Source organism: Haliotis cracherodii, unplaced genomic scaffold, assembly GCF_022045235.1.
Source record: "Haliotis cracherodii isolate W230 unplaced genomic scaffold, xgHalCrac1.p SCAF_9, whole genome shotgun sequence".
Classification (NCBI taxonomy): Eukaryota; Metazoa; Mollusca; class Gastropoda; order Lepetellida; family Haliotidae; genus Haliotis; species Haliotis cracherodii.
The window spans coordinates 48,273,664-48,288,954 of NW_027266343.1; the positions used below are offsets into that span (position 1 = coordinate 48,273,664).

Below are 15,291 nucleotides of genomic sequence, written 5' to 3' on the forward strand. Positions count from 1 at the left end.
GTCCAATCAAAATCACGTTAGGAAATCGACAACCGGTTCGTAAACTGCCGTACAGATTTCGGTCGATTGCAGGATTTGCAAAGCATGTGTACCGACCACTTAGCGCCAACAGATATTTGCTAAATCTTCTCATGTTTTTAATCAAGGTGTTCACGTGATCTGATGCATATCGCGAAGTAAGACCCGTTAATTACAATATTGATCTTGATTTTCGATCAGATCGTCTTCCCTGGGCGACGCCATGCATTTTATTTGAAGTGCAAGTGATATTAGAGGGGGAATCTGATTGGTCAATAGGAGGGACATGGAAGGGACATAACTCGAAATGGCCACCGGTTGTCCTACGGTCGAGACCAGAAATCCAGCCTTGTTCGGCAAGGGTGGAAACTTGACTTTTAGAGTCTGTTAACTCCCTTGCCTCGGGAAGATGACAAGCCGTTAAATAAGACCAATATCACTGATACGTATATCTCCTACATCTCAATATACGATCAGCCTTATTGGTTATAAGGTATATTGTTGAAGGCATACGTTTTACGCTATATTAAACATCATATTATGAATTTTGTTGCCACCTGTTGGGATATAAATTCAATAACGTGATGATAAAACCCTTTTCGACAGTTAAATTAACATGGGCGGTGTGTATACTATCCAGAAATGCTTCAAAGCTGAATAAACCGTTTCGAAGAATCATAAGAATATAACATAACACGCCCTAAACAATAATTACAGGTATAGTTACAGATTGAACGGGGAGTGACATACAGTATAGAGTAGTCATGCGGTTGGTTATATAGTCTGTATCTGTGTATTCTCACTCACTCACTCACCGGATACCATGGACGGAACTCGCGACACTCATAATTTGCTACATGTAGTGTTTTTGATCATGCAGACAGACCATGTACAGTGTATTTACCATACATTCAAGGATACAAAGACTGTCTTTGATCAAGCAGATAGACCATGTACAGTGTATTTACCATACATTCTAGGATACATATAGTGTCTTTGACATACAGACAGACCATGTTAAGTGTATTTACCATACATTCTAGGATACAAAGACTGTCTTTGATCAAGCATATAGACCATGTACAGTGTATTTACCATACATTCTGGGATACATATAGTGTCTTTGACATACAGACAGACCATGTAAAGTGAATTTACCATACATTCTGGGATACATATTGTGTCTTTGATCATACAGACAGACCATGTAAAGTGAATTTCCCATACATTCTAGGATACATATAGTGTCTTTGACATACAGACAGACCATGTAAAGTGAATTTACCATACATTCTAGGATACATATAGTGTCTTTGATCAAGCAGACAGACCATGTACAGTGAATTTACCATACATTTTAGGATACATATAGTGTCTTTGATCATACAGACAGACCATGTACAGTGTATTTACCATCCATTCTAGGATACATAGAGTGTCTTTGACATACAGACAGACCATGTACAGTGAATTTACCATACATTCTAGGATACATATTGTGTCTTTGATCATACAGACAGACCATGTACAGTGTATTTACCATACATTCTAGGATACATATAATGTCTTTGACATAGAGACAGACCACGTAAAGTGAATTTACCATACATTCTAGGATACATATAGTGTCTTTGATCAAGCAGACAGACCATGTACAGTGAATTTACCATACATTCTAGGATATATATAGTGTCTTTGATCATGCAGACAGACCATGTACAGTGTATTTACCATACATTCTAGGATATACACAGTGTCTTTGACATACAGATAGACCATGTACAGTGTATTTACCATACATTCTAGGATATACAGTGTGTCTTTGATCATGCAGATAGACCATGTACAGTGAATTTACCATACATTCTAAGATACATAGAGTGTCTTTGACATACAGACAGACCATGTACAGTGTATTTACAATACATTCTAGGATACATATTGTGTCTTTGACATACAGACAGACCATGTACAGTGTATTTACCATACATTCTAGGATACATATAGTGTCTTTGACATACAGACAGACCATGTAAAGTGTATTTACCATACATTCTAGGATACATAGAATGTCTTTGTTCATGAAGATAGACCATGTGCAGAGTATTTACCATACATTGTAGGATACATATAGTGTCTTTGATCATACAAACAGACCATGTACAGTGTATTTACCATACATTCTAGGTTACATATTGTGTCTTTGATCATGCAGACAGACCATGTACAGTGTATTTACCATACATTCTAGATACATATTGTGTCTTTGATCATGCAGACAGACCATGTACAGAGTATTTACCATACATTCTAGGATATACAGTGTGTCTTTGATCATGCAGATAGACCATGTACAGTGAATTTACCATACATTCTAAGATACATAGAGTGTCTTTGACATACAGACAGACCATGTAAAGTGAATTTACCATACATTCTAGGATACATATTGTGTCTTTGATCATACAGACAGACCATGTACAGTGTATTTACCATACATTCTAGGATACATATAGTGTCTTTGACATACAGACAGACCATGTACAGTGTATTTACAATACATTCTAGGATACATATTGTGTCTTTGACATACAGACAGACCATGTACAGTGTATTTACCATACATTCTAGGATACATAGAGTGTCTTTGACATACAGACAGACCATGTACAGTGTATTTACCATACATTCTAGGATACATAGAATGTCTTTGTTCATGAAGATAGACCATGTGCAGAGTATTTACCATACATTGTAGGATACATAGAGTGTCTTTGACATACAGACAGACCATGTACAGTGTATTTACCATACATTCTAGGATACATATTGTGTCTTTGATCATGCAGACAGACCATGTACAGAGTATTTACCATACATTCTAGGATACATATTGTGTCTTTGATCATGCAGACAGACCATGTACAGAGTATTTACCATACATTCTAGGATATACAGTGTGTCTTTGATCATGCAGATAGACCATGTACAGTGAATTTACCATACATTCTAGGATACATAGAGTGTCTTTGACATACAGATAGACCATGTACAGTGAATTTACCATACATTCTAGGATACATAAAGAGTCTTTGATAATGCAGATAGACCATGTACAGTGTGTTTATCATACATTCTAGGATACATAGAGTGTCTTTGATCATACAGACAGACCATGTACAGAGTATTTACCATACATTCTAGGAACCATAGAGTGTCTTTGATCATGCAGATAGAGCATGTACAGTGTATTTACCATACATTCTAGGATACATAGAGAGTCTTTGATAATGCAGATAGACCATGTACAGTGTGTTTATCATACATTCTAGGATACATAGAGTGTCTTTGATCATGCAGACAGACCATGTACAGAGTATTTACCATACATTCTAGGATACATAGAGAGTCTTTGATAATGCAGATAGACCATGTACAGTGTGTTTATCATACAATCTAGGATACACATAGTGTCTTTGACATGCAGTGTATTTACCTACAGTGTATGTACCTATAGACTAACGCTTAGTCTCTGAAAATATATTATTTCAATAGAACTCCATTTAAACTGAAAAGGGTCCGCAATGAGATGGTAGATTTCTGAACCTGAGGAAAATCTAGACTTGCTTCATTTAGGGCTTTTGCCTTACAGAAAGGGCTGGACGGAAGGAGACATAATTGGGACAGATTATGTATTCACCATACATTCCAGGACATTTGATCGTCTTTGATCGTACATAGAGACAGCGTATAGTGTGTTTACGATATATTTCAAGCTCCGTATATGAAGTGCCTTTGATCATACAACCAAGAACATGTACACCTTTGGACATACAGCTCATGAGTGATTTTGATTTTACGCCGCTATTCGCAATACTCCAGCGATATCACGGCGGGGGACACCAGAAATGGGCTTCAAACACTGTACCCATGTCGGGATTCGAACCAGGGTCTTCGGCATGACGAGGGAACGCTTTAACCACTAGGCTACTCTACGCCCCTAGCTCAAACCATGTTTTGTCGTGATGTCTTCCCTTGGGCAAGTGACTTTGTTCGAAATATGCCACTGTTCAGAGAATACGCACCCGGTAGGATGAGTGGTAACGTGACTTTTAACCCTCTACCGCATCACCGACAGCTTAGGTTGTATACTCCCTAGGGAGTTGGGAATTATATCGAGTGCACATTTATCTATTGATCGGGGTAGCGGTGAAGCGCTTTGAGCATGGTCCCGTATGGTGTGAAAAAATACTGCGAACTATAAATGGCATTCTTCTTCTTGTTTGGAGGTTGTGTATTTGTACGTTCGATTATAACGAACACGATTTCTAACGAACTGACCGTTATAACGAACTTATTTTTTAGTCCCGGCCATTTGTATAAATGCTGTATATATGCTTTAACGAACTACGGTTATTATGAACTAAAACTAGTGGTCCCTTTGAGTTCGTTGTTACCGTAGTATATGTTTTTATTTTCCATTCATTCATTCATTTATTCATTCATTCATTTCAAACGCTGCTAAACATCACCGACGGTGACTGAATGCCATGACAAGACAAGCTGTTTGCATAAGGTTTATTTACGTTTACACTACAAGTTACTACGTGACCTCTATCCCACGGATAACGGGCGTTGGTGAAGACCCACACTGTAAACGTCAGCAAACAGGTCCCCGTAACCGACGTGAAGTTTCTCAATTCTTGTCGGGAAACTGCAGAGTCATTGTTACATCAAACCGAACGGGTGTATGGTGAAACTGGGTCAAAGTAGGGACTAGAGACGAGAGCTACCTTTCACTTTATTTTCAAGGTTATTTATTATTAAAATATAAACGACTGATAGTATCATTTATAAATTGATAATTACGGCCTTGAATGCATGCGATATACGATGTAGCTCTTGATCGCGTGTGGCGCGGGTTTTACCAGCCACGCCCAACAGTGAATTAGTGGTGGCCATGTCTGCACAAGTTTTCACTATGCATAAACCCATTACAACATACGTCTATTGATGTAAATGTGTGTTACTGACATTGTTGAATTGATAGATATGAAAAAGCACACGAACGTTATAAAATATTATATGTGGCATGCCCTTGCTGGGGAACATGTATATTGACACTGTGAAATAACCGATAACAGGATCTGCCACGTATTGAGAAGACATGTGACTAACGTTGCATGCATCACTGACAAGAATGAACGACCGAACACAGCGAATGTTTGACGGTACGTATGTTTGGACTTTAGTGAGTTGGGTTTTCGCAGTGTTTGAACAGTGTTCCGGATGTATCACGACGTGTCAGCTTGATGTTGGAGGAAAGGCCGAAGTGAGGCAGGTCTTAGACGTTGGTGAAGCCCACGAGCACGGGTATGGTGCTCACAAACCTCGAAACATAATCGGGGTGAACCGGGATTCGAACCCTCGACCATAGGTTTCTGGCGTGCCCAAGGGACGCAACTCTGCACAGCGAATTGCGGTGCCTCAGTCAACTGGACTGTCCGTGCCCCCTCTTTGGACTTAGTATGTACATATATTCAGATATATATATATATATATATATATATATATATATATATATATATATATATATATATAAACTAGCATTCAAACCGACTGTTAATTATTACATTAAAATCGTTTATGTTGGTCCCGTACAATGATAGAAGCGAGTCAAGGTCTGTCACGGGGAAAGGCGAGAAACGTTGACCCCAGTTTCCATATTGGACAGCGTGGCAACTGACGCCGACTACAGGACTAACATACAGTATGCTTAGCATTTGCGAGGTAACTCTTTCAGGGAAGTATAGTTCATGGTTATATGAAAAATACACACCCGCCATGTTGCGATTGTAAAAGTTTGACAATGTCTGCATGTCTCCAATGATCACGTTACTCTAAAGATGTTAATGCTATTCGGCAACAATCATAACAGGGAGCTACGTCCTGCCCTTGACTGGTTCACCTGTCCTAGAGCGCTTGCGCTCCTCCCCTGCAGCCGCCAGGAGACGAAGGGCAGCTGTGTACCAGTCTTGCTCTATCCGATCTCTTTCCCCATACAGCATTTCGCTGCGGTGGAACGTTGACCCATTTCCGTGTAGCGAGTTCTGCCTGTCGAGAGGGTCGGGAACAGGCCTGTAGCATATCGCTATGCAGGAAACGTTTCTGTTTCTATGTAGCGAGATATTAGCACTTTTGGACAATGTGAATGATTGACGTGTCAGGCTACAGGAGTAAACATATTATCATAAGGGAGGTAACTATCGTAGAGAAATATGGTTCATGGTTTAAATAACAAACGCACTCATCACGTTGTGGGTTTCAATCTTAACAATATCCGCATATCTCAATGTGCAGATCTACACCATTATAAAATATTAGTACAAGATTGTAACTATTACTTTGAAAAGATTAATTATGAAAATTATTAATAACTTTACCACTGTAGATATATCAATATGTCAACTTAACACCCTACGTGTTGAAAACATAACAAAGGTTTCAGGAAGTCATAGTTGTGAAAACATATTACCAGTATTGACTTCATAACATGTTTGTTTTCTGCTTTTATATTACATAAAAAAAATAAACTGAAATATGCCAAAATCTCATTCCTGATTCTGAAGGTACCACATGCAAATTACAATTGTTTTTACCTTCTGGGTGACATTAAAGGTACTTGCATCAATAGGTAGATATGCTACAAAATATCTTTGCGCCTCTGGATCAAAGTTGCCTTGCCTTTCTATGTTGCCGGTTGGGTTATTCAATACAGTAAACTACGGTTATAACGAACTCGTGGGGGACTTATAATTTTAGTTCGTGATAACCGTAGTTCGTTATAAGCATATATACAGACCAAAGTACAGCAAATAGTCGGGACCAAATAAGTAAGTTCGTTATATCCGTCAGTTCGTTATAAGCGTGTTCGCTATAACCGTTGTTTACTGTAGTAGGAAACGTCTAAGACTTGCATCACCTCGGAAGTCAATGCCTGAAATACTGTTCAAAACGGCCATAACTAAACTCACTCACTCACTTACTCACAAAAACACGATAAGTATAGCGTTAACTATTCCGGTTCATCCTATTTTAAGAACTTAAAATATATCACTGGCAGACATTTTATTGTAAACCGAAACCCGAATCTCTAATATTGGTGTATATCATATTTTGAAAATAATATACATGTATTTGTTTAAAATACTTCTGGCAAACAAATACTTGACATTTTGTCATGACAACATCTTAGACGATGTCTCTGTCGTGCAGAGTTTATCAATGAACCTTTTGTTCAGACATGGGATTATAATCAAATTGACATTCTATGCAAAAGAATTCTCTCTTATAATGATTCTTTGTTTATCAACACCACTGACATGGCCGTGGGTTTGTCCACAGTTGTTCGTACTCAATTAGATCTACGACCCCTCAGGCGTTCTCTGAACAGTTATACCGACACACAGTAAAACAGTCATACAGCTACTTGTACGTGTATACGTTTACAAAATGTACATACAGACTTACATAAGTAGATAAGCAAAAAGAAATATAAAGTTAGAAATTATTAAAGTAAAACCTTATCGTCTTGCACAGTTGGCGCACTGACGTCACACACTACACACAATCCTGCAAAGCCATGTCAAACCCCACTCACAAAAATAACGTTTCCAGTCAACACAAGAACAACTGTCCTTATCTCGCCACGTTGCGAGAGGGAGTCGTCACGCTCCGCGAACTGCTTACATATAAAAAACTAATGCGTGTTATACAACAGGATACAGGTTGAACTAAATATTGACTGCGTTTCGTTGTGTAAAGGTAACACACTTCTCGACCCCGAGTGACGTGTAACGAGAGTTTGCCTGGGGGTTTATGGCGGTACATGGTATAGCAGTTGGATGGATATAGACTGTATGTAAAGCCTTCTTGAAAATAAAAATATCAAAATCGCTAGTAAACTCCGGGAACAAACTCTATCATCAGTTTTCCAATGTTTCAATTTATTAGTTTTGTTGCATTTTGTTTGTTTGATTTCACATGACAGGGGGCAGAGTGACCTTGTCTTCTGAGGCGTCGCATTTCGTTGTACAGAGTTATGTCCCTTATCCGTGCCAGGATCCAATGACTGTGGATTCGAATCCAAGATTCGCCTTGTAGTTATAAACCTCTATATCAGAGTGTCACACACCTGTATGCTCTGCCCTCTTCCATAATATGACTTATGGCAAAATTATTGCACTTAACATTGAACACTATAACCCGTAGGGCCATAGATAGAGGAGAAAATAATTTCAGTAATTCTAAATCCTGATTCAATCCGACTGGCTAGTTCCTTCCGATAGTTCTATCATTTACATTGTTTGCTAAGAGGCAACCAGCAACGTGACGTCATGTGAATGCATTGTCGAAAATAATTTAGTAGGATTTTAGTAAGTTTTTTTTGTTGTTCGTTGTTTAACGCCGCATTCAGCAATGTTCCAGCTTTATGACGGCGGTCTTTAAATAATCGAGTTTGGACCAGACAACCCAGTGATTGACATCGATCCACGCAATTGGGATACGATGACATGCATGAACCAAGTCAGCGAGCCTGACCACCCGATCCCGTTAGTCGCCTATTACGACAAGCATAGCCGCCTTTTACGGCAAGCATGGGGTGCTGAAGACCTATTCTACCCCGGATCTTCACGGGTCGTGTGTTTTAGTGAGTGGGAAGGGGGCGAATTGCTGTGAAAAGTAAGTTTGTGAGTTACGACCTATCTGAAGTAGGGGCTTGAAAATACAGTATAGCCCATTCTTCAACGACACATGAACTGCAATATACCTCTATGCAGGCAGTGCGTGAGACATCTTATCTCGAAAAGACAGCCCCAGCGGTGTGTTCTTTAGACGTCAACCAGTTTTGCCGAAGATAGTTTCACGTGATCACATAAACTCCTCCCACAGTACACTTTGATAAGCTACGCCATCAATGTTCGTTACTTCACAAACGTTTACCGTGAGATCAAAAATAGACCTGAAGTCTCCGCCCGAGAACAGGACAGATCAAGTACATTTCGTTGACACACGGTACACCTGTACAAGATCTGTAAGGATACATTCAAAGCGACGGCGTATGACCTTAAAAAACACAGTTTAGTACAAGACCTGATTAGTTTGATGATAAGACATTGTCAGGGCAACCATTAACTGCAATATATACATTATATACCGTTTCATTTTTAATAACTGGATTATGTTTGCACTATTAATATATGCACTATTAAAATATGACTTTATTTGTATGAGGTTCTGAGAGTTACATAACTGGGTCGGGGGGAGAGCCTAGGGGTTAAAGCACGTTCCAAGCCGTAGACTCAGTTTGGATCCACCCCGACACAGAGTGTGAAGTCCTTGAAGTCCGCCGCCGACCTATTGCTGGAACATTGCTTACAGCGGCCGGACACCTTGCTCATCTGTGTTTCATCACCTACCCCAACTGCTAACAACTGTACTTCACACAAGAACACGCATAAACGAAACACATTAGCAACATACACAAAACATAAACATACCCAACGCGATATGAAACAAAACACACACAAATACATGAACAACATACACACAAATATGAACAACATACACACAAACATGAACAACTTACATAACGCCATATAAAACAACACACACACACATGAACAACATACACAACGCCAGATAAAACAACAAACACATGAACAGCATATATGACATAATATAACACAACACGCAAATACATGAACAACATACCCAACGCGATCTAAAACAAAACACACTCAAATACATGAACAACATACACACAAATATGAACAACATACACACGGACATGAACAACATACACAACGCCAGATAAAACAACAAACACACAAATACATGAACAACATACACAACACCATATAAAACAACGCACACACACAAATAAATGAATAATATACACAACATAATATAAAACAACATACACACAAACATGAACAACATACACAATGCCAGATAAAACAACACACACACAAATACATGAACAAAATATACAACATACACACAAACATGAACAACATACACAACATAATATAAAACAACATACACACAAACATGAACAACATACACAACGCCAGATAAAACAACACACACACATACATGAACAAAATATACAACATACACACAAACATGAACAACATACACAACATAATATAAAACAACATACACACAAACATGAAGAACATACACAACGCCATATAAAACAACACACACATAAACAACACACACAAAATGAATATTGATGAACAACATACATGAATGTACAGAACAACATACAAAACAACATGGAAACCATGGTGGTGAGTGAGGGTTTGGTTACAAGCTGCCGTAAAATGTATTTCTGTTACCTCACACATTGCCATTTAATGTGGCGTCGTCTAGATGTTTACCACGATGAAACCCTCGTATGATGCTGAGAAACCAAAGATCACATCGTATTTGCAGTCAACGGGTCCTGGAACAGTCCAAGGAATCACTGTTCCGGTCATCTGAGATGACATCTGTAGGAATGGAGTAATGCTAAGAAAGAAATGGAATAATTCGTTCTCCATTTCTGTTATATGGTACATCCTTAAGTAAACGTGTATCCATTTCTGTTATATGGTACATCCTTAAATAAAAGTGTATCCATTTCTGTTTATATAGTACATCCTTAAATAAACGTGTATCCATTTCTGTTATATGGTACATCCTTCAATAAAAGTGTATCCATTTCTGTGTATATAGTACATCCTTAAATAAAAGTGTATCCATTTCTGTTATATGGTACATCCTTAGATAAACGTGTATCCATTTCTGTTATATGGTACATCCTTAAATAAACGTGTATCCATTTCTGTTATATGGTACATCCTTAAATGAACATGTATCCATTGTTGTTATATGGTACATCCTTAAATAAAAGTGTATCCATTTCTGTTATATAGTACATCCTTAAATAAACGTGTATCCATTTCTGTTTCTATAGTACATCCTTAAATAAACGTGTATCCATTTCTGTTTATATAGTACATCCTTAAATAAACGTGTATCCATTTCTGTTATATGGTACATCCTTAAATAAAAGTGTATCCATTTCTGTTATATGGTACATCCTTAAATAAACGTGTATCCATTTCTGTTATATGGTACATCCTTAAATAAACGTGTTTCCATTTCTGTTAAATGGTACATCCTTAAGTAAACGTGTATCCATTTCTGTTATATGGTACATCCTTAAATAAACGTGTATCCATTTCTGTTATATGGTACATCCTTAAATAAAAGTGTATCCATTTCTGTTATATGGTACATCCGTAAGTAAACGTGTATCCATTTCTGTTATATGGTACATCCTTAAATAAACGTGTATCCATTTCTGTTTCTAATGTACATCCTTAAATAAACGTGTATCCATTTCTGTTATATGGTACATCCTTAAGTAAACGTGTATCCATTTCTGTTATATGGTACATCCTTAAGTAAACGTGTATCCATTTCTGGTTATATGGTACATCCTTAAATAAACCTGTATCCATTTCTGTTATATGGTATATCCTTAAATAAACGTGTATCCATTTCTGTTATATGGTACATCCTTAAATAAACGTATATCCATTTCTGTTATATGGTACATCCTTAAATAAACGTGTATCCATTTCTGTTATATGGTATATCCTTAAATAAACGTGTATCCATTTCTATTATATGGTATATCCTTAAATAAACGTGTATCCATTTCTGTTATATGGTACATCCTTAAATAAAAGTGTATCCATTTCTGTTATATGGTACATCCTTAAATAAACGTGTATCCATTTCTGTTATATGGTACATCCTTAAATAAACGTGTATCCATTTCTGTTATATGGTACATCCTTAAATAAACGTGTATCCATTTCTGTTATATGGTACATCCTTAAATAAGCGTGTATCCATTTCTGAAAATACAATAGTCTTTGATTACGAGTCCGCTCTAAAAATCCGACGCATCTGGCAAAGGGTTGCCAACGAAAAACGCGATCGCATGTCTTCGTCATCTACAAGATCATAAACATGATATCTTTTACTCTGACCTTTCTTGCCGCTGAGAGATATCGAATGGGGGTAAAAGATCTTTTTTTAATGAGATTGCAGTTTGGTATTACAAGATCATTCAAAGTCCAACATAACCACAGATATTTCATTATTCACCATCATCCAGCACTGTGTACATATTTGAGACATTCCGTCAGAGGGAGAATGTCCTTCTCATATCGGTTTAACAGGAATAGAACACTTGCTTCTGTGCCAGGCCTGCTGATGTCCAGAACAGGCGCCTCATAGTCTGTAATAGTGGGGATCTTTAACGGACTCGCACCATCGTTTTGATTTTGTTGTATTTCTAAAACCTTTACGAAAACATTGTAGTGTCTCTCTCGTACTAATTTCTCCACGACGGGCGATTGAACTGCCTTACCCGCCAACACGTTCTGAAGTATCAAACCAACACTGCTAAAGCGGTTCTCCGCTGCGACCACCTGGTTTCGGATTGGTGAAAATATAACGTCATCTTCTTCCTCTTTGCCTGTCAGTGGGACTGTCTGATTGATGTACAACCCCCCATCCATGTTGGAGAACAGGGACTCAAGCAACAGACGATATGTCTTGATGAAGCTGGTAGGAAGGAACAAAGCAACCGGAAGTCGTCTGCTTCGGGACTCGGACAACGTTTTAAGCAAGGTCAACGTCCGGTTGAGAGCAGGTGTGGTTTCTGCGGCGTACAGGAAGAGAGGGTATTGCTTGAGTTTAGCATTTCCACATTCTTTGACGATGGAGTTTCCAGACGGGGGGTTTCGAGTGGGGTTGATGCCCTTGTAGTCCCCGTATGTGCCGTTGACCTCGTCCCAGGTCATAACCTCCTCGCCTCGTTTCTGGAACTCTTTATGGTAGAAGTCAACAACACCTTGATCTTTTGTAGCGGTATAGAACTTGTTTACCCATTCAATAGCTGATGTCTCTGCTAGGCGTTTTGCAATGCTTTTTTCAACATCTACCGATGCATCTATTTTGAGCACGATGTGTTCGTCGGTATGAGTATTGTCCTTGATCCATTGTCCTATGTCAACAGTTGGAACAGACCTTTGTCTCGACTCACCGGTCACAGACTTTAGTTCCATCCTGGTTGACCCATTTGCGGAGTCGCACGCAGCCGGTGACACCAGAGTATGGGATGGGTGCATCGAGTAGAGCGGAGCATAGGTCGCGTCGGGAATGAACGAAAATATAACGAATTTATGTGACGATGGATAAGTGTCAATAAAGAGATCCACACTTTTCGGAAAAGTGCCCCCACAGTTAATGAATATATGTCGAGGTTGATAATCCCTGAATTGTAGACTCATGTCTTTCTTTCGGCTGAGTAGCGCCTCTTCGGCTCCTCGTTTCTCTGCTTCTGCAATGAGGGCAGCTCTTTTTGCAGCGGGTTGCTCGTGTTCTGTGTGAGCAGACGACATGCCTGACCTGTTGGCAAGCAGCGTAAAGATATGTCCGCACAACACTCCGGCAGCGAAGAAAACGCCAATACACACTATTTTCTTACATCTTGCGAATCCGACCATTGGTACCGCCAGAACGGGTTGTCTGCTGAATGAAGACTGCCTTCTCAGAGACACTTTGCCACTGTTCTCCATGAAAGCGTTTCTATAAAACGGGACAATATGCCGGTCCAAACTTCCACGTGTCAATACTCAGAGTCTTGAACAATGTGTTATCTGAAATGTCTTACCTTGACCTTGGTTTCAGGCATAATATTTCTGGACAAGTGATAGGACGTTGTTCCCGCAGATACTACAGATAAGACAAAGAGCGCGCAACATGCCTTGGGTCCAGCAACAGCTTATATGTTAGACGGGGAGACGGGTATAAGGTGAGGTGAAATGGGGTTTAACGTCGCGTCCAAGATTATTGCACTTTTATAGCGACGTGCATGTACGTGTGTGTGTTTGTGTGGCTGCTTGTACTAGTCCAGACTGATACCCATGTATAGTGCTAGCTCACTTAGATATCATGCCGCAGTTTAACATGAATACCCTACTCAGACACAGTATACTGACTCCGAGCCGACCAGTCCTTGTTTAGCCCCCTAATGCCGAGCGCCATTCAGGGTAACAACAAGTACCATCTTTTAAAGTCTTTTGGTATGACGCGGCCGGGATCAAACCCCGGACCTTCCGCTCTCAGGGTGGGGCGAAGGGTATAAGGCGCCACAGAGGTGCTTCACTTAGACTCACCAAGAAACGTCCAGATTATTACCCATGCTCTGTCAGCTCAATACCCTTGCAGGAAGGTTTTTAAACTAACTTCTTGTCTCTGGAATGAAAATGTTTTATAGAAAAAACAGCTGTTAAATTATAATAGAATCAAAGGGGCCCAGAGACTCTCTTCATTTGAGAAAATTTGCAGTAAGACAATAATATACCTATTGCATATATATGTTTTCGACTCATTATGACAGAGTAGTTGGTAACCCGCATGCCGTTGCTTTTTTTATTCTTCTTTAAGCTACGGCGCGGTCACAATACTGAAATAATGTTCAAAGTGGCGTTAAACCAACTCACTCGCTCAACTTTCATCGTCGTAAACGCTTTTTCAGTGTGCCTTTACATTCTAAAACGTGGAAATGTTTCTATTCCGACAGCAACATATTCGTTAATAGTGAAAGAACCTTCCTCTGGTATTCAATCGTAATGTGTTGCTTAAAGGGCTACTATAGTCCTCGGTTCGGACCATATTTCGTAATGTTTTGCTTAAAGGGCTACTATAGTCCTCGGTTTTGAGGCTCTTTCGTAATGTTTTGCTTAAAGGGCTACTATAGTCCTCGATTTGGTGCCTCTTTCGTAATGTGTTGCTTAAAAGGCTACTATAGTTTTCGGGTTGGAGGCTCTTTCGTAATGTGTTGCTTAAAAAGCTACTATAGTCCTCGGTTTGGTGCCTCTTTCGTAATGTGTTGCTTAAAGGGCTACTAAAGTCCTCGGTTTGGTGCCTCTTTCGTAATGTGTTGCTTAAAGGGCTACTATAGTCCTCGGTTTGGAGCCTCTTTCGTAATGTGTTGCTTAAAAGGCTACTATAGTCTTCGGGTTGGAGGCTCTTTCGTAATGTGTTGCTTAAAAGGCTACTATAGTCTTCGGGTTGGAGGCTCTTTCGTAATGTGTTGCTTAAAAGGCTACTATAGTCCTCGGTTTGGAGGCTCTTTCG

General features: G+C 39.2%; 1 protein-coding gene across 1 annotated transcript; it reads right to left on the bottom strand.

The window, feature by feature from the left end:
• Window positions 1-12,212: 12,212 nt before the first annotated feature.
• Window positions 12,213-13,766, bottom strand: LOC139453080 (uncharacterized). The gene has a single exon (XM_071234703.1). The coding sequence runs from the start codon at window positions 13,725-13,727 to the stop codon at window positions 12,252-12,254; it is 1,476 nt and encodes a 491-aa protein (XP_071090804.1). The 5' UTR covers window positions 13,728-13,766; the 3' UTR covers window positions 12,213-12,251.
• Window positions 13,767-15,291: the final 1,525 nt, after the last annotated feature.